Source organism: Leucoraja erinacea, chromosome 9 (assembly GCF_028641065.1).
Source record: "Leucoraja erinacea ecotype New England chromosome 9, Leri_hhj_1, whole genome shotgun sequence".
Classification (NCBI taxonomy): Eukaryota; Metazoa; Chordata; class Chondrichthyes; order Rajiformes; family Rajidae; genus Leucoraja; species Leucoraja erinaceus.
In genome coordinates this window covers 63017886-63038750 of record NC_073385.1, presented here as the reverse complement: position 1 = coordinate 63038750, position 20865 = coordinate 63017886, and the positions used below count along the sequence as shown (strand labels likewise).

At 44.4% G+C, this 20865-nt stretch overlaps 1 protein-coding gene across 8 annotated transcripts in view; it reads left to right on the top strand.

Moving 5' to 3' along the window:
* LOC129700482 (MAX gene-associated protein-like) overlaps positions 1-20865 on the top strand; it is a 196367-nt gene that overhangs the window by 98197 nt on the left and 77305 nt on the right. For 6 of the 8 annotated variants that reach the window (XM_055640999.1, XM_055640996.1, XM_055640998.1 and 3 more), the window contains 3 exons: positions 13440-14005; positions 14452-14707; positions 17139-17723. In XM_055640999.1, coding sequence (XP_055496974.1) covers positions 13440-14005; positions 14452-14707; positions 17139-17723 — 1407 coding nt within the window. The remainder of the gene's footprint in view (positions 1-13439; positions 14006-14451; positions 14708-17138; positions 17724-20865) is intronic. The other 2 variants (XM_055641001.1, XM_055641003.1) reach the window with 1 other exon arrangement.

Sequence of the window (20865 nt, the reverse complement as noted above, 5' to 3'; positions counted from 1 at the left end):
AATTGCAGAGGGATGCGCAGAGACCCAGTTCTGCGAGTTTGGTAACCAGCTTTACAGCAACTGACCCACAAGGACAATGCATGGTCTTTGTACCCGCAGCACCAAAGAGCCTTCGAGACATTAAAACTCCAACTAGCACCTACACTGGCATACTTCAATCTTAATCTGCCAGTCACCATCACTTGCGATGCATCCCAGTACGGACTAGGCACAGCCTGCCTACAAACAGCCACCAACGGCGACGTGATGCCTATCTGCTACGCATCACGCACCTTGACAGATACTGAGAAACGCTATGCCCATATCGAGAAGGAACTACTCGTCATTGTTTTTGCCTGTTCAAAATTCAAAGACTTTATTTTCAGCAAAACCTTCACGATCGAAACCGACCACCAGCCACTGGTCACCATCCTGAACAAGCCTATCCATGCCGCTCCAGCCTGACTAAAGCGTATGATGATGCAGCTCGCAGCGGTTTGACTTCCGCATCGTTTACAAGAAAGGTAAAGACATGCATATCGCAGATAAGCTCTCTGGAGCCCCGCGCGCCACCCCTTCGAACAGGACGAATTCTCAGTCCTGAAGGTCTCGTTCGTGCCCACCGATCGCCTACACCGCCTTGCCGAACACACAGCTGCAGGCAAAACCTCACAGCTGCTGACCTCCGTCATAAGAAACGGGTGGCCAAAAAAACAGTCAAGCACCCCACTTGAAATACGATCCTACTTCTTGGTTCGTGATGAGGTAGTGTAACAGGACAGAATTATCATCAAAGGTCACAAGGCGGTCATCCCCCCTACTTTACGGAGTGAGTACTATGACGAAATCCACGGAGGCCACCCCGGTTACGGCGGCCACTCTAAAACAAGCCCAGAATATGATCCACTGGCCCGGGATGACTAAGTACATATGTGAAAAAACAGAATCATGCGCAATCTGCAACAATCAGTCACCGTATCAGCAGAAGCAGCCCCTCTTACCCCAACCGGCTTCCTCCCTACTGTGATCATCACTGGCTGCCAACATCTTTGAATGACACGGGAAACACTACCTTGTTTTTGTGGACCTACTCCAACTTGTTCGAAATTGACTTCCTGCCAACGATCACTCGTCAAACAGTGATCCAAAAGCTGAAAGTTCATCTTTCTGTGCACGGGGTACCCGTTCGTCTCCAGACTGACAATGGAACTCAATTCACCAGCCAAACGTTTAAGGACTTTGCTAAACGGTGGAACTTCCAACACGTCACCAGCAGCCCAGAATACCTACAGTCCAATGGACTTGCCGAACGTGCTGTTTGGAGCGCAAAACAATTCATGGAGTGCTCCTACCTAGCTAAATCTGACGTCTACCTGGACCTGCTAAACCTGCAAAACATTGCAAGGGACAGCATTCTCGGCTCCCCAGGCCAGCAGCTGATGTCTCGTCAGACGCGTCCACCACTACCTGTCTCCCTGCAACAGCTATAGCCAAAAGTCCGCTCCCCCGCCACGATACAAAAGTGTGTGCAGTTTAAACGAGACACGCAGAAGCATTTCTATGACAAGACCAGCAAGCCACTCAAACCACTTGTACATGGACAAGTGGTGCACTTGCAAACAGATAAAGGACACACTAAATTGGAACACATTCAATGCCCATCTAAGGAACCACGTTCCTACCTGGTCGAAGTCGATGGTGTCCTCTACAGACTCAACCATCAACATCTCCTTCCTGTGAAGGAACGTCATCCGGCGTCCCAGGGTCCTGATGCCCCACCGCTCGAGTTTAAACCGGTGTCTGTTGCAGCCGTTCCATCACCTGCCTCAACCTGGTCCGCCCACTCCCCGCGTCGGTCTGCCCCAGCGTCCCTGTTGTAACCAGCACCCCGGGCTCCCCGCATCGGTCCACCCCCGTCTTCCCATGGCGGTCTCCCCCCCACCGACCCGTTGGGTCTCCCGTGGTATTACCAACCCCGGCCCTCATCTTTTCGGAGGAAAAGGGTGATGAGGCAGCAACGAGGACAGGGCAGGTTAGCAGGCCACCTATTAGATATGCCAATTTTGTTTAACCCTATTATTATTCACTCGGCTTACTGTTTAAAATGCCTTAGTTGCTTTTTCATTTCTACAAGAGATGTAGATTGGCTATTGCATGTTAGCCAATCAGAATGCTTAGTAATTATAACTCCGCCTAAATGCATGTTTTATAGTGTAAGAATTCGCCTACTGTCTTCAGTAGTTGCAGTAGACTGAATGTGTGATGCACTGCTTATATGATGATGAGCTAGACAATAAAGTTGCTTGTGCTTTAACCTATGTGAGACTAAGGTATTTACAGAACCTAAGCTTAATTTTTGAGGGTCATAGCAAAGGGTCTGAATACTGATGTAAATGTGATATTTCAGTTCTTTATTTTCAATTACTTTGTTAACATGTTTTCTTTTTGTTTTTTTTTGTTTTTTTGTTTTTTTGTTTATTTTATTAGAAGTTAATACAGCACAAAACAGTACAGTGGAACCTAATTTTAGGTGCCAACTATGTAATACCATAATCCATTCTATGTACAACCTCTAGTTTTATGTTATAAGAAGGAAGTAAGCAGGACAAGAAAAAGAAAACAATAGAAAGGGGAAAAAGTGGAAAAATAGATGGTAGAGAGTAGAAAAACGTGAAGTGTGTATATAAAAAATAAAAAAAGGAAGAGAGAAAGTGGAAAGTAGAAATAGAAGAGAAGGCCCCTTAAAAGAGAATTTTTCAAATCTGTATTCGGAGATGTAGATCTATCCGCGTCATGAACTGAAATCAGCAATCCTTACGGTACCGCTGCATCACATGATTCCAAAAAGTCGATGAAAGGAGACCAACTCCTTAAGAATTGGTCATATTTATCTATTAGTCGGAGTCTCATTTCTTCAAGGCGTGCTATGTCCATCATATTCCTAATCCACATTTTAACAGTTGGTGTGGTTGTATTTTTCCAAAATTTAAGTATCAATTTCTTTCCAATTATTAACCCATAATTAAAAAAAACATTTTGATCTTTATTTAAATTGGTATCTTCTCCTATTATTCCAAATATAATCCATTCCGTTTTGGGTTCTATTCTTGACTTGAAAAGCTTTGTAAATATATCAAATATATCACTCCAAAATTTATTCAACTTTGTACATCCTACAAATGAATGTGTTATATTAGCGTTTTGAAACAAACATTTATCGCATCTGGGAGAGACGTTTGGATAAAATTTATTCAACCTCGTTTTTGAATAATATAGTCTATGTAATAATTTGAATTGAATTAAATGTGATATGTGTTGTCGATGAGAGAAGGTTTGAATGCGGGGTTGTTCAATAGTGGGGTTAGTACTGATAAATTATTTAATTTTGTTAACATTTCTAAACACCTGTTTTCACTTCTCCATTCTGGGGTATTGTGTGTAGATTGATGATTAAAAAAAAAAGAATGTAATCAATTTTAAAATAAGGCTGTAACGTAATAAAATGTGCAAAAATGAAGGCGTTGAATACTTTATGAATGCACTGTATGTGGAAAAATCAATTTTCAGCTCGCAATACTGAATAAAATAATGGCAAACAATCGAATTGCCAGGCATTAAAATAATGATATGCAATCGAATTGCCAGGCACAAACACATTCTTTTTCTCAATGCCCCTAATTATACATAGTGGTAGAGTGAACCATTTTGCTAACTCATTCAAAATCAGATGTATACAATTTGCAATTCTGATTTAATTTCAGTTTCCAACACTGTAGGTATTGGCATCATCTGGAATTCCTCCATAAACTTCAGTGACTCTGAGCCTTTGTCTCCTTTGAGTTGCTCCTAAAAACCACTGTGTGACCAAATGTTCAGTGTTCGATCCTCACTTGGTTCCATGTCAAATTCTGTAATGAACTCCTGTGAAATACTGTCAAAACGATTTAACCAGTTTAAGAGCCCTATAATGCTTTTCTGTTTCTCTTTAAAACAAAGTGTAGATTATTTTATTATATAAGAATTGCATCAACTTGCACTGTCGCTGTATCAGCATTTCACTTGCATCTTCCAGTCAGAAAAATGGCAGTCAATTGTTGGCTGCTGGGGTGGATTTCACTTTGCATCCAATTTGTCATTCTCCATTGGATTTTACTTCGGAGTCACGTGAGTGACTACGAGAAGAAGGGCCGTCCGTCTGCGTGCGCGTCATTACGTCTGAACGCAACACGCACGACGGACTGGCAGGCACTGTGTCATCCCAGCCGTCGGGATGAGCAGGTAAGGAGAATTGAACTACTTACCTGCGTTCTTTCGGGCTTGAAGCTTTTTTGTAGTTTCAGAGCCCAGATGTCGAGGAGACGGCCCGCGGGGATGTCGGCTGCCGAAGACCGCAGCATTCCAAGTAGCGGGCGACGGTCTAGTTCCCGACATTAGCGCCAACAGCAGAATCGGCAGGAGACTTTGCGCGGGAGCAGGAGCTCCATGGTTGTCCTGCGGGACGTAATACCGCCCGCAAGTCTAACAAACCCGTTGACTCAGATGAGTCCGGGGAAGAGGGCTACCCTCCCTCAACGGAGAGCGTCTGAGGACAACTGCTCCCCCCACATGGAGCAACTTATGGAGAAGTTGCTCCAACAATTATCTGCTCCGAAGGAGGGAGCAGTATCAGCACGGCCTATAGCAGTGCCGGTGCCGGGAGCCTCGCACATGGGGCAACCCAATGTCTTCCCCATTGGAGGGGGAACTACATATGGAAGAAACCACTCTAAATCAGAGTACAAAAGAAGGGGGGGGGGAGAAACCTTCCCAGGGACAAGCAGAAGAAAGGAAGTAAGTAAGTACGTTTTACTTATATTACACTGTTTAAATCAACACCAAAATGCTTTATATAAAAGGAATAATAAGCTTCCATACAAACAACAGAAAATAAGTACTTCTGCAATCATCCAGGTTCCGCTGGGTGCTTCCCTGGATGGAATCTAGCGATTGACAGCCCGGGTATTATGGAGAACCCGCAGGCAGCAGCACCTGTTTTCAGGGCTGCACAAATGTCTCCTGCTCTGAGGAGAGGAGCATTCATGGTCGGTTTCAGTCTGACCCAAAGCTAGAACCTCATTTAGGTCCACTGGAAGGGCCATGTCAGCACAGGTATCCTCAGGGGCCTGCGGCAGCACCTGTTTACAGGGCTGCCCACGAATCTCACTCTCAGTGGAGGGGAGTGTGAGTGATCAGTAGGTAACTGATCTCGAATTTAAAGTATGAACATACTGAAGCACATGCAGAGCCAGCAGTTGGCAGAATATCCGCACGCTACAATGCCGGCAAGGGACTGCTATCAGCCGCCGAATCCTCTCTTCAGGTAAGACCAGAAGAAGGAAGCAAAAACTGTCGGACCAATCAAGGTACAAATGACAAGCAAATCATCTGTAGGCGACAACACACCCCACACCTCCATAGGGGGTAAGCGGTTCACTGAAGCCGGTGGTAGCTTGAAAGCTGGGCACGGAAATATGATCAGAGTCGTCTTTCAAGGCAGACTCAGAATTATGGCCAGAATTGTCTTACAAGGCAGGCTCAGTATGATGAGGTTTTTCAGACCAAGACCCAAGCAGAGGTCAGGAGAAACATGGAATCCACACTCCCTACCAGTCCTACTCCCAATCAAGGAGAGAAAAGGAATCCGCATCAGGGGCCTTTGGGCTTACCACCACCGGTAGCCATGGAGGTAGGTGGGTCTGGGTTTACTGTTTACTGTTCAAAATGACAATAACATTAATTTTCAGAACTGGTTTTAAAAAACCAGATAATAACATGTGATTATTTTCACTGCACAACATACACAGGTTCCAAGCAGACTTGGAACTTGGACTGGAATTGTCTTTGAGGTAGGCCTAGTATTTTTGGGCAGGATTGCCATTCAGGACATATGACAGATGGAGGATGTCACTTCATCCAGGTTTAACGCATTTGTGCAGTACAGACTTTTAAAAACAGTTATTTTTGTTACGGTCTAACTACTGTTTTATAGGAGCTTCCTATAAAATGGTCACATGGCATGCATCGACCTCAAAGATGCATACTATTCGGTGTCTATTCACTAAGAACAGGAGATATTTGAAGTTTAACTGGATGGTATGGCTCTGCCAAATGGGTTGACATCAGCTCCTAGACTATTGACAAAACTACGGAAACCAAGTCTGGGACTACAAAGGTCTCAAAACCACATAGTAATGGCATATTTGGACAATTTCATTTTGGATTCACCAAGAATTGGCAGAAGCATCAGTCAAAGCAAACCAAAACCCTGTTTGATAGAATTGGTTACCTGATCCATCCAGTTAAATCAAAATTGACACCTACAAGGGTAATTGATTACCTAGAATTTACTATCAAAAACAGTAAATATGTTGGTGACTTTGCCTAGGGGCAAACAACTATATTAATCAAGCCTGCTATGACCTGATAGTCAAATACTAGCCATCTATCAGGCAAACAGCGAGTGTAATTGGCAAATAGTAGCTGCATTTCCAGCAGTACGTACGGGCCTTTGCATTACCAGAATTTACAGCGAGCAAAGGAACGAACACTCAGATTCCATGCAGGCCAAATTGGCAAAACTATGGATTGCCAGCAGAGGCCATTGTTGAGTAACTATGGTGGATAATGAACGTGAGAAAGCTCAAGGTAAATTTTGCTTGAAAGCCATCGAGGGTTCTTCAGACCTATGCAAGCGGCTAAGGATGGGGAGCCACTAACACAGTCTAGAGCTGTGGGGGCAGATGGAATGAGCAGGAGTATGTAATTCCCCAACACATGGAATCAATTACCCAGAATTGTTGGGGGCACAATTTGGACTCAAGGGTTTCTGTAGCAATATGCAACCGGTGCTTGTTCAAATTCAGATTGATAACACCACTGCGGTGGCACATATCCATTAAGAAGGGTGGTGTAAAATCTGTATCTTACGACAGATTGTCGAACCTCATTTGGCACTGCTGTATCAAGAGGAATATTTGGGAAATCTACGAGGTAGATATAACACGGTGACAGATGCTGGATCACGAATGTTTAATAACAACACAGAATGGATGTTAAATCAGGCAGTATTTAACAAAATAACTACACGATTTGGCATACCAGATATTGATCTGTTTGCATCTAGACTAAACCATCAGTTACCCAGATATGTGTCCTGCAAGCAGGATCTAGGAGCAAAGGCAGTGGATGCTTTCTCCCTCAATTGGGGAGGATTGTTTATGTATGCTTTCCGCAAATTTGTCTCACAAACCGATGCTTGACCAAAATCAAGCAAGACTAAGCCACAGGCATATTGGTAGTGCCAGATTGGCCTACTCAAGCCTGGTTCCCAAAATTTTGGGAACTATAGTCCAGCCAGTTATGGCTGTACCCAAGAGCAGGAACCTCCTAGTGAACCCAGTTACAGGGAGTAATCATCCACTACACAAACGTATTAACTTGTTGGTCTGCAGATTCTGAGGAGGCCATTTCAAGGCATAGGACTGTCCGAACAAATACAACACAGTTCGGATAACAGATGTCTTGGAGTTTCCTATCAACTGTACTATAACTATAAACAAAGTTATAGTGCAATCTATAGTGCTAGAGGAGCACTCTCCTCCTATCTGATGCTGTAAGCAGGGCACGGTCGATGGGAACGCACCCCTTTACAACAAAATTCATGAAGGGAATTTACAATTTAATACCCCTAAGACCAAGGTACATGGACACATGGGATGTGAGCGTGGTACTAACCCTACTTTGACAGTGGGGACCGCCTATAACTAACCCTGAAGGTGGTATGCTGACAAAGAATCCAGACACTGCAAAAGCTACGGTTGGACCACATGACCACCAATGTGAACAACATAACATTCGTAATCAGGAACCTGATAAAACATAGCAGACCAGGAATGCCAGGGATGGAGATCCAGTTCTTGGCATATCCAGAGGACCTACGGTTGTGTGTGTGGTAACATACTAACACCACTATCTGAGAGTTACGGAGAACCTCAGAGGCTCAGAACAATCGGTCCTCATCAGCCAAGGTGTCAACTCAAACCATCTCCAGATGGTCAAAGGGGGTAATGGCGGTAACAGAGTGAACATTTATATGGTTAAATCTCACTCCACCAGGGCTGCATCTACGTCGGCAGCAAGAACAATGGACGTGCCTCTTGACGACATCCTAGTGGCTGCAGGATGGACGAATGAAATAACGGTCCACCGGTTTTATAACAAACCTATAACCGGACTGGGGGTGTTTGCACGTACCATTTTAAGTTCTGTCCCTTAGTTTACCCCCAAGGTTGGGAGGGGAAACTAGTTTTTAAAAACTTTTCTTTCATTTAAAGCATCAGTATCTTTACTTAACTACGTAATGTCTGAATGCTTTAATGATTACACGCATCCATGGTCAATCCATTCAGTGTGTGACGCCTGGATTCGTAACCGGCGTAAAATCACAGAGCTTTGAAATCTTCACGTAGTCACTCACGTGACTCCGAAGTAAAATAGTAAGATTAAACGAGAACTTACCAGTTTGAAGTTTGATCTTGATTTTATGAGGAGTTACGATGAGCGATTACGTGCCCACCGCTCCCACCCTCATACTATCAAGGTCACATGGAAGTTCTAGTTTCTTCAATCTTACTATTCTCAGGTCTTCTTTTTATCTGTGATTTAACACCGCTGCTTTGAAGATTGACGCGCAAGCAGACGGACGGCCCTTCTTCACGTAATCGCTCATCGTAACTCCTCATAAAATCAAGATCAAACTTCAAACTGGTAAGTTCTCGTTTAATCTTACTATTTTAAGGAACTTTACTTTTGTGAATAGCTGTCATGTGAGACCTTATCAAAGGCATTGCTAAAATGTAATGTGCATGACTACAAACTTATTGCACTCAATGATCCGTTTTGTTAAAAAAAGCGGGGAATTTTAACTAGCGGGTGTGTGGTCGGGGTAACCTTGTTAAAAGAGGGGGAAGGGGAATACCCGTCACTACTGAGGTTCCCTTTTAGGAGGTGGAGAGCAGTAGGACACAGCAGAGTCAGACCACATGCTGTCTGCATTGTGGAGGTTGTGGGCCTAGTGCTGAGCCTGGAACTCTGGTGAGGTAATGTCTCCAGCCCACCGGTGGAGAGGCAAGGGTCGGCAAAGTCGCTGGTGGAGGCCTGTGGGGGGGATGGAGTAGAGATACAGGTCGGCGGCAGCAGTATTGGTGGCCCTGGTGAGACAGTAAAGGTTGGCGACAGCGGCCGTGGCCATGGCCCCGGGGAGGTCGTGAGAGTCAGCGACAGCAGCGCGGTGGCCCCAGGGAGGCAGTGAGAGTCAGCAGCGAGAGTCGGCAACTGCGGCAGTTTCAGTGGTCCTGGCTTGGGTTTGGCCGGGAAGGTGGTGAGGGTCGGAGAGTTGGTGGATGTTGTTGCTGCTCCTCGTGGTGGCCATCTCGGCCTTGTGGTGGTCGGGCAGGTGGCGCCGTAGCCCAACGGTGGAGCTCTGGGCGGGCAGTCAAGTCGAGGAGTGTCACTGGAAGGACCGGCCTGGGAGGCGGGCAAGCTTGTGATCCTTGGTAGAGTCCAGATAAGCAAGGAAATGTCTGTTCAGGGTGTGGATCTGGCGTCAAATGAAGTAGAGTTGTGGTCTATTGCAGGTATGAGTGAGTGAGCCGGTGAGTTAGTGAGTCGGTGAGTAAGTAAGTGAGTGGGTGAGTAAGTGAGTGGGTGAGTGGGTGTGAGTGAGTGAGTTGATGAGTAAGTGAGTGGGTGGGTGAGTGGGTGAGTGGGTGGGTGAGTGGGTGAGTGGGTGGGTGTGAGTGTGCGTGAGTGTGTGTGTGTGATTGTGCGTGTAAAGGCCCAGAGCTGCAGGAGAGTCAGGGCGAGTTGGTGCCGGGCCGGCACATCTGTAAAAATACATGATTACCGGCTTTTTCTTTACTTGCTTGATAATTATATTTTATGATAACTAGTGCGTGCAACTGTGCAATATTTTGTCATGTTATTATATTAAGTAATATATGTATTATTGTACTAGTTGGACACTGGAATATAGTGATTGGCTATAATCATTTTTGACCCTATTGGGAGACTAGCAAGCATTGCAGGCACATATAGAAAGATCAAAGAAAGTGCCAGCTGACAACCTGTGTTTTTCCTCCCAAACCTTTCAGAACATCTAGCATGAGAACCACTCGCAGACTCCCCATGTATCATAGAATAGTGAAGAGTAAAATCTAAGCTTCACGCTCATGTAGGTGGTTCCAATAAAAAGGGGATGTGGCTTCATCTGTCTGGAGTTTTCTGGGGTAAGTCTGTGTGTAGCTAGGTAGGACCACGTGGCTAGAACATACCTACTCTAAGTGTTCGGAAAACATTAACTGCGCTCTCTTCTCTTTTCTCAATCTCTTACCTTTCCGGATATTCGATTGTTTTCCGGATCGTATCTCCTGTCGCTCTGCAGCCTAATATGGAGCTGGCGACCTTGCTCGGGACTTACTTTCAGTCCCACCGTGGGGCCATTTACTTCGCATCAGAGCCGATCCCTTGCCTGGGAGGAGCTAGCAGTCTTGGGTAGAGACCGATGTCGGGACGTTCCAAACGACGATGAAGGTTTCGACCAGCCCCGACCTGGTGTCCGATCAACCAGCGCGGGGAAGCTGAGATTCCCCCCACGCCCCGATGCAAGAGCTTGATCGCCCCAACGCTGAGGCCCCGACCGGTGGCTATGGGAGCCAAGATTGTCCCGTCAATGGAAGGCTCAAGGCCCTCGACTGCGAAGGGAAAAGAAAAAGGGATGAGATTGAACTTTTTTCTTCTTCCATCACTGTGAGGAATGTGGAGGAATCACTGTGGTGGATGTTCATGTTAAAATGTATTTTGTGTGTTTTTTTTACATTTTATCGGTATGACTTTATGGCAAATCAATTTCCTCGTATGTTGCAAAACATACTTGGCCAATAAAATATGATTATGATTATGAATAGTAGTTGTAAATTTTGACGGGACCTATCTTGGCCGTTAGATACTTGCTGTGGGTTTACTCTTGCCATAAATATTATCCCTTGTTCTCTGAATTATTAATTCAATAACATATCCTCTTCAGTTCCAGGCCTTTTTATATTTAAAGCATTAAGTACAATCACAATCCCGATAATACTTTATTAGCCAAGTACCAAGTCAAGACCCATTCACCCTAAATTCTGGTTTGAATCACTCATCCTTCGAATAAAATTGTTGTTTTCTTTTGACTTGTTATGATCAAATGAACTGGTCACAGTTATTCCATCGACAAATTTTATGTATTCCTTAATGATGGGTAAAGTATGTCTGTGGTAGTCTCCGTTGACTAGACATTGAATAATCCTTTGCTGCTTTGAAATATGACATTTCAAGATGGCATGCATTTTAGTTGATATGGCCTCAATATTGAATTTTTTCTGCTGCCTTTTCTATAATTAGCATAATTCATATTTATGTGGAAGGTGAAGATTAAAATTGTTAAATGCTGAACTTCCTTTTGTTAATATTCAATTACTACATGATTACTGTCTTTACTCTGCTGCCTCCAGTTAACCTGGAGTTTTTATCATCACACACAAACATGCCATATTCCTTGCAAAATTGGTGGTCCTATGTATATGATGGTTAAATGCGTTGCAATCTTGGTACTTTCTAGCTATTTTCAAATTTGTACATAATTAGTAAGACCACTTAAGAACAATAAGGGATATCGATAAAACATGTGGAAAGGTTGTTTTTGCAAAATTTGTAATATGGGAGGAACTGAAGGGAATCCATATTAATCAGGAAATGGTGTTGGGTAAACTGTTGGGACTGAAGGCAGATAAATCCCCAGGGCCTGATGGTCTGCATCCCAGAGTACTCAAGATGGTGGCCCTAGAAATCGTGGAAGCATTGATGATCATTTTCCAATGTTCTCTCGACTATGGATCAGTTGCTGTGGACTGGAGGGTAGCCAATGTAACCCCACCATTTAAGAAAGGAGGGAGAGAGAAAACGGGGAATTATAGACCAGTTAGCCTTACATCGGTATTGGGGAAGATACTTGAGTTGATTGTTAAAGATGTTATAGCAGCGCATTTGGAAAGCAATGACAGGATCGGTCAAAGTCAGCATGGATGTATGATGGGAAAATCATGCTTGATTAATCTTCTGGGATCTTTTGAGGATGTTACAAGTAGAATGGCTAAGGGAGAGTCAGTGGATGTGGTTTATCTGGACTTTCATAAAGCCTTTGACAAGGTCCCACACAAGAGATTAGTGTGCAAAATTAGAGCACTTGGTATTGACATGGATAGCAAACTGGTTGGCAGACAGGAAGCTGGAATTAACGGATCCTTTTCAGAATGGCAGGCAGTGATTAGTGAGGTGCCGCAAGGCTCGGTGCTGGGACCTCAGTTATTTACAATATTAACGATTTAGATGAGGGAATTAAATGTAACATCTGCAAGTTTGCAGATAACTCAAAGCTGGGGGCAGTGTGAGCTGTGATGAGGATGTTATGAGGCTGTAGGATGACGTGGATAGATCGGGCAAGTGGGCAGATGCAGTATAATGTGGATAAATGCGAGAATATCCACTTTGGTGGCAAGAACAGAAAGGCAGATTATTGTCTGACTGGTGTCAGATTAGGAAAAGGGGAGGTGCAACGAGACCTGGGTGTGCTTGTACATCAGTCTCTGAAAGTAAGCATGCAGGTGCCGCTGGCAGTGAAGAAAGCTAATGGCATGTCGGCCTTCATTGCGAGAGGATTTGAGTTTAGAAGCAAGGAGGTCCTACTGCAGTTGTACAGGACCCTGGTGAGACCGCACCTGGAGTATTGTGTGCAATTTTGGTCTCCTAATTTGAGGAAGGACATTATTGCTATTGAGGGATGCAGTATAGGTTCACCAGGTTAATTTCCAGGATGGTGGGACTGTCATGTGATGAAAGAATCGGTTGACTGGAATTTAGGATGAGAGGGGATCTTATTGAAACATATAAAATTCTTAAACGATTGGACATGCAAGATGCAAGAAAAATATTCCCGATGTTGGGAGAGTCTGGAACCAGGGGTCACAGTTTAAGAATAAGAGGTAGGCCATTTAGGACTGAGATGAGGAAAAACCTCTCCATCCAGAGAGTTGTGAATCTGTGGAAATCTTTGCCACAGAAGGCAGTGGAGGCCAATTCACTGGATGTTTTCAAGAGACAGTTAGATTTATCTCTTGGGGCTTAAGGAATCAAGGGATATTAGGGAAAAATCAGGAACAGGGAACTGATTTTAGATGATCAGCCATGATCATATTGAATGGCAGTGCTGGCTCGAAGGGTGGAATGGCCTAAGCCTGCACCTATTTTTGTATGTTCTATGTTTTCTATGTTCTATGAATGACCTGAACTTTGAACAAATTCTCAAAATTGTTTTTTGTCTTGTCTAGCAATGGAGTCTGAGAAATTGGACGGTTTTGAAACCAATTCAATGCCACCAAATGCTGCTCAGACAACCAAACGGAAGCAAACAGAGAAGACAGATTCGCCGTTACACTGTGACAGTCCACAAGAAGAGAGGACTAGTTTTCAGTCAGAAACGCCACAATTATCGGTGGAGACAAAGAATACATCCAAACTGATTGAAATTATTTCAGATTGTAACTGGGATTCAGAACGCTCCAATATTTTTGGATTTCTTGCTCGATATAGGTATATCGAGCAAGAGACCTTTGGAGAAAATAAGAGACCTTTGGAGAAAATAAGAATTGGCAATTTCGTAATTGAAATTGTGTCAAATTATGGAAAAAATCGAGATCCTTCACCTGGACCTGTGCTGATTTCTAGCTTTGTGGTAAAGATTTCCCAGTCCAGTGAAAAAGAGGGAAATGGCAAATGCAATATGTCTGTTCCAATCACCACCCAATCTCCTGGAATCCAGCTGACTGAAACACCACCAAATGCACCAAAAGAAACGTTACCAACACCTACCAAATGTACAGTGCAGGAAAAGGAGGTAAGCACATTTCACAGGCTCAATAGTAGGTGGCAAGCAAAAGCCTGCCTTTAACACACCAACATCAACTTCTCGGGAAAGCAGTATGATCCAGGTATGTGCAAGGGGAAGGGAAAGTAATGAAGTGTTCAACTAAATAGGAGTAAATTGGTTTATTGGTTCAGAAGTTTGGTTTCGTTCATGAGATGTGGACATTGTTGCCAATATCAGCATCTTATTTTCAACCTTAATGCTCTTGAGAAGATGGTGATAAATAGTGCTCTCGAACCAAATTTGCATTCAAGTAAAACAGTATACCATTTCAAGTTAAATGTTGATATTTTATTTAATTTTGCTGAATCTTTTCACTTGTAATAGGGACTCTGATGGAAATTTATCTGTGATGATTATCTGAGGATTTTCTTTAAGATTTTATTTTTGTGTTTTCCTTTATCTGTTTTGATTAGTTCACTGGAAATGGCAATGGTGGTACGAAGCTGACACTAGGACACATTGGTGCTCTTCATCCAGTGAATTGGGTGACAGCTAACCATAAAAATAAAATAAAAGTAGTTGAACAATTCAAGATGTCCTCCTCCAGTACGGTTGCCTCATCAGCTGCTGCTCATTTACCCTCAAAACATCTGACAACTTGTTCGACATCCTCTGGCAATGACGTTTTATGTGATACCAATGATGCCACTCCTGTTAACCAGTCCAAAGGTATGAAGGTTAGCTGAAAATCTAGTACCGTTGAGTGAGAAATAAGTCCAGCAGAAATCTTGAGTTCTTGACATGATATTAATATGCTAGGATGTGATGGATGGCTGAGATTACTGAAGGCAACTAGGTGCCAACCAGATTGTTAAGATTTCCAGGTTGTAATGTGCACACACCTGAAATAATATGTGCTTCATTGGATGAAGTTTTAGTTTAAACAGAGAGGTGAAGGAACTTGCAACTTTTATCTCTTTAATGCATCTTATGAAGGAGTAGGGCTGTGGGGCTTGATCAATTAAAACCTGGAGTTGTTCAGAGGGGCCCTGTTGGGCTTGTGACATGTGCTTTGTTAACACCAAGAAGCAATTTTCTCACCGGTTCAAAGGTGCACTAAACAATGTAGATTCATAAAATTCTTCATTCATTTTAAGTGAGGGGTATGATTTGAGGTTTTGTGAGAAGCGGTTAGGCCAGTGTTGCTGTTTATAGCAGTGAGCTGGAGTGCGATCAGTGAAAGGAATCTTAAGATTTTCTTGAGACTTTTCTGAAAATCATCTTCCCGCTGGGCCTCAACCAATGCTTGAATGGTAATATATTTGGATCTTTGATGTTGATAGGTCAGCTTTGAAGCCTGTGTGCTTGTGATACTCACTAATCAAACATCAGTGTAGTTTAGCAATGTTGTGGGGGATAAATGGGAGAGAAATGTAAAGCTGCTAATCAGAGCTGCCAAGTAGTACGGATTTTCCGTATTTTGTATGGAAATGCGATAAGAATACGGATGTACGGTTTTGAATTGTTAAATATGGATTTTTTAGAAGTCCGAATTTAACAACGCAAAATCGACCATAGATAATCATAACAACGAGGTGCAGCGGGCAGGTGGGAGCGGCCGGGATCAGCCTGACTTCCTGTTTCCTTGCCATGCCACGCCAATGGAGGGGTGGTAGCACGGTGGGGTTGACTTGGGATCCTGCTGCTTGGAAAATGCAGGGATGTGGGGGTGTCAGGGGATTGTAATAGATTAAATCTATTGGTGTTTTGGGTTTCCACATCTGGATGATTGTTTTTGTGGGCTTTGGTCTGCCACCATGCTTGGGTTGGGATCTCTTGTCTCTCGTTCTTTCTCATTCTCTCTTTCTCTCACTCTCCCTCCCTTTCTCCACCCCTCGCTCCCTCCCTCCATCCCTCGCTCTCTCCCTCTCTCGCTGCGACTCTCTGTTTTTCGCTCTCTCCCTCCTTTCCTCTCTCCCGTTCCCCATCTCGTCTCTCTCACCCTCTCGCCTCAGCATTCCTGGAATCGTTTGATGTTTTGCGGTGAATGCTGCATCTGCGGTTACTTCCTGTTGGGGGGGTGGGGGGGAACCCTGGCCCCTTCCCTCCTCAGGTGCTGCCTGGCCCACTCAGTTCCTCCAGCACCCTGTGTCTTTTGTTTGGCTCTGGAGTTGAAGGTAGACATGGGGGGCTGGGGTGGCTCAGCGGGACGGGCGGCGACTCTGGGGAGAGGGAGTTGGTGGCATTTCGGGTCAAGACCCTTCAGACAATCACAAGTACTCTCACCGACGAGAGTTCAGTTCAGTTTCAAGAAGGGTCTCGACCCGAAATGTCACCTATTCCTTCTCTGCAGAGATGCTGCCTGTCCCACTGAGTTACTCCAGCTTTGTGTCTATCTTCAATTTCAGAGTTAAATTAAAAAACAGAGTGCTGGGGGAACTCAACGGGCTTGGCGGAATCTGTGGAGGGAATGGAATAGCAGTTGTTTCGGGTCAGGGTTCTTCTTCAATAGGAAGGAACTGCAGGTCAGGCATGATGTTCTTCCGATTTAAATCGGAATTCCGATTTTTTTGTTTTCCTATTTGTCAATTTTTCGTGCTCAATTATTGGGCGGCCAATAAACCACTTACTCTAAGGGGATTGCATCCAATCATCGATCAGCTTCCCTTAAAATTCCCATCCGATCAATAAATCCGTCTCCACCTGTCCAATCAGTCGCTGTCTCCATGGGCATTGTGTCCAATCATATAATGTGCTGGTCACTCGACGGCCAACGGACGCAGTCTCTGAGGGGCTTCCCTTACTGAAGCAGACGATGGCTGCAGAAAGAAGCCAGCTATGACATATAATACGCAATTAACTGTATTGCAGATACACAATAAACAAGTTATGCATTCTTGTACTCTTACATGGGTATGACCGCACATAAAAAACAATTTTCTATCAGCAAAATGGCCCCGTGTAAAATACTGATTTCCTCAGCAAAATACTGAGTTTCAGGTACTAGAATACTGAAATGCGCTGACAAAACTTGGCAGCTCTGGCTAATGATGAATAGGAATTTTAATATTCTTTCATTAACATTCTACAGCTTTTTAAATGCATAACTGATCACATCCTGATTATACTTATAATTTTTCTGTATCTTATCTGCTTGCAGAGGATTATACTTCTAACAAGTACACTCATCCTGTAATAAATAAAGTTGGAGGTTTGTGGAAAACAAAATCATCTTTCAGTACATTGGAGCCAGTGCTTAGCAGGCAGCAGCTTGATACTCCATTATCGACTGTCAGCACTAATGTGTCGGCAGGTATTTCACCATTAACAACTGTTGGGGCTATGTCAGCTACCTCAGGTTCTGACTCTGTCATGCCTGGTGCATTGCAAAAGAGCATTTCAATGGTTGCAGAAAGCACAGGTGCTGTCTACACAGCTGGATCCCGTTTATTAAAGATCTTGGAGATTACAGATGCTGTAGGGGCACAATTCTCTGGAATATCAGCAGCAAAGAGACTTAGGGAAGAGAGTGTAACTGCAAGCATAGTTGAAACTACAACAAAAAGTACATCATCTACTCATTTCACTGTTATATCTGCAAGTGCTTCAGGAGTCAGCACAATGCCAACGTTAACTAAAGAGCTTTCCCCCAGTGCCTCTACCAAAACTGCTACTGCTATAACAAATACTGTAGATACAAGAACAATCATTATGTCAGTAGCATCGATGGTGAACAAGACTCCAGGTAAGTTCTGATTTGACTGACTATGACATTTGGAATGGAGCTTGCTCAATAATAGGGCTGTATAACACTGAACAATACAATGCTGCAATCTTTGCACAAACTTTCACACTGATACTTTATAACTTCTCTTTAAATACAGTAAAAATAATTTATTCACCTCTATGAAAACCATTAGATTTCTAGTCATTCACAACTACTTAATTTATCTCTATCGTATTCTACATTCTGAGAATGCATAGATAAAGGTAATTCCTAGTTTTCAATTCCCTAGTTCTTTAAGACACATGGCAGTGCAAAAATAGGAAAGATAATTTTCACAAGACGCACAACATTAAAATTTGAAACTTTCTTTATTCACTTCATCACATGTACTCTTCAATGACTCATGAAAAAAATAATAACAGTTTTAACAACATTTTATAGTTTCATTGCTATTATTTCAGCTAAGCAGTCAATAAATTCAGCAGCCTCTGTAATATTTCATTTATTTGCCCTGTCTATGAATGAACTATTGTCTTTTTAAAACTGCAATGGAGTTGGACCATCATTAGCTTATTTTCAAAATCAAATATACCTGAATGCATATTTTCTTATAGCTTAGATATCCAATCAAGTACACTTCTAATTACCCTTGGTGCTATTTACAATGTTAAGTTTTCTCTTCCCCTTTTGGCATATTTTGGCTTAGCTAGAACAAGGTTTTTTGGTGTTTTTTCAAATTACGTCATGTGCTAGCAAACGCAATTTAGCTTGTAAGCGACATATACCAACAAACAATCTAGGTGAAGAGTCCCATCCCAAAATGTGGACTGTCCATTTTGCTCCCACAGATGGTGTTTGACCCACTGTGTTCTTCTTTGTCTTTTTTTGTCTTTTTTATATCTGACTGATGACTTGGGGATGTTTTCCATTAAAACCCCAGAACTACTTCCCTTTCCCAGAGAAGAAAAAAAGCTGAGGATGTTTCCTATAAACTTCCCATTATTATTTATTATTTATTACCTTCCCAGTTCCACAATGTTTCCTCTTTTGAATGTTATTTCTAAATTATCTAATATAACTTAGCTCAGTCTATAATTCCTCCAGGTATACTCTACTGGGTGTAGATGCGTCTCCTACCAACACTCTAATTTATATCAGCAGTGAAGTTTGTCTTTATCCTTATTGCAAATCATTTAATATTTATCTAAGCATCAAAGCAATGATAGTCCAATACTAGATTCCCAAACGAAGGTGCACAAAATTGCTGGAGAAACTCAGCGGGTGCAACAGCATCTATGGAGCGAAGGAAATAGGCGACGTTTCGGGCCGAAACCCTTCTTCAGACTGATGGGGGGTGGGGGGGGAGAAGGAAGGAAAAGGGGAGGAGGAGGAGCCCGAGGGCGGGCGGATAGGAGATTGTGAGGAGACAGCTCGAGGGTTAAGGAAGGGGAGGAGACAGCAAGGGCTAGTAAAATTGGGAGAAGTCAATGTTAATGCCATCCGGACGCAAGGTCCCCAGGCGGAATATGAGGTGCTGTTCCTCCAATTTCCGCTGTTGCTCACTGTGGCAATGGAGGAGACCCAGGACAGAGAGGTCGGATTAGGAATGGGAGGGGGAGTTGAAGTGCTGACCACCGGGAGGTCAGGTTGGTTATTGCGGACTGAGCGGAGGTGTTCGGCGAAACGATCGCCCAACCTGCGCTTGGTCTCCCCGATGTAAATCAGCTGACACCTAGAGCAGCGGATGCTGTAGATGAGGTTGGAGGAGATGCAGGTGAACCTTTGTCGCACCTGGAACGATTGCTTGGGTCCTTGAATGGAGTCGAGGGGGGAGGTAAAGGGACAGGTGTTGCATTTATTGTGGTTGCAACGGAAAGTACCCGGGGAGGGGGTGGTGCGGGAGGGAAGGGAAGAATTGACAAGGGAGTTGCGGAGGGAGCGGTCTTTGCGGAAGGCAGACATGGGGGGAGATGGGAAGCTGTGGCGAGTGGTGGGGTCACGTTGGAGGTGGCGGAAATGGCGGAGGATTATGTGTTGTATTTGCCGGCTGGTGGGGTGAAAGGTGAGGACCAGAGGGACTCTGCCCTTGTTGCGAGTGCGGGGATGGGGAGAGAGAGCAGTGTTACGGGGTATGGAGACCCTGTTGTGAGCTTCATCTATGGTGGCGGAGGGGAATCCCCGTTCCCTGAAGAACGAGGACATTTCTGATGCCCTGGTATGGAATGTCTCATCCAGGGAACAGATGCGGCGTAGGCGGAGGAATTGGGAGTAGGGGATGGAGTCTTTACAGGGGGCAGGGTGGGAAGACGTGTAGTCCAGATAGCCATGTGAGTCAGTGGGTTTGTAATGTATGTCCGTCAGGAGTCTGCCCCTGCGATGGAGATGGTGAGGTCAAGGAATGGTAGGGAAGTGTCGGAAATGATTCAGGTGTATTGGAGTGCCGGGTGGAAGTTGGTGGTGAAGTGGATGAAGTCAGTCAGTTGTGTGTAGGTGCAGGAGGTGGCCCCAAAGCAGTTGTCAATGTAACGGAGATAGAGGTCGGGGATGGGGCCCTGGTACGTATTGAACAAGGATTGTTCAACGTACCCGACAAAGAGGCAGGCGTAGCTGGGGCCCATGCGTGTGCCCATAGCTACGCCTTGTGTTTGGAGGAAATGGGAGGAGTCAAATGTAAAGTTGTTGAGGGTGAGGACCAACTCCGCCAAGCGGAGGAGAGTGTCAGTGGCTGGGTATAGGTTGCTCCTCTGGTCGAGGAAGAACCGGAGGGCTTTGAGGCCATCCTGGTGGGGGATGGAGGTGTATTGTGACTTGACATCCATGGTGAAGATGAGGGGGTGAGGGCCTAGAGAGTGGAATGCGTGGAGGCGGCGGAGAGTGTCTGAGGTGTCTAGAACATAGGTAGGAAGGGATTTGACCAAGGGGGATAGGATGGAGTCAAGGTATGTGGAGATGAGTTCGGTGGGGCACGAACACGCAGAGACAATGGGTCTGCCGGGAGAGCCGGGTTTGTGGATTTTGGGGAGAAGGTAAAAACGGGCCGTGCGGGGCTGGGGAACGATAAGGTTGGAAGCTTGGTCGGGCAGGGCGTGGGAATTGATGAAGTCGGTGATGGTGCTAGAAATGGTGGTCTGGTGCTCGTCAGTGGGGTCATGGTCCAAGG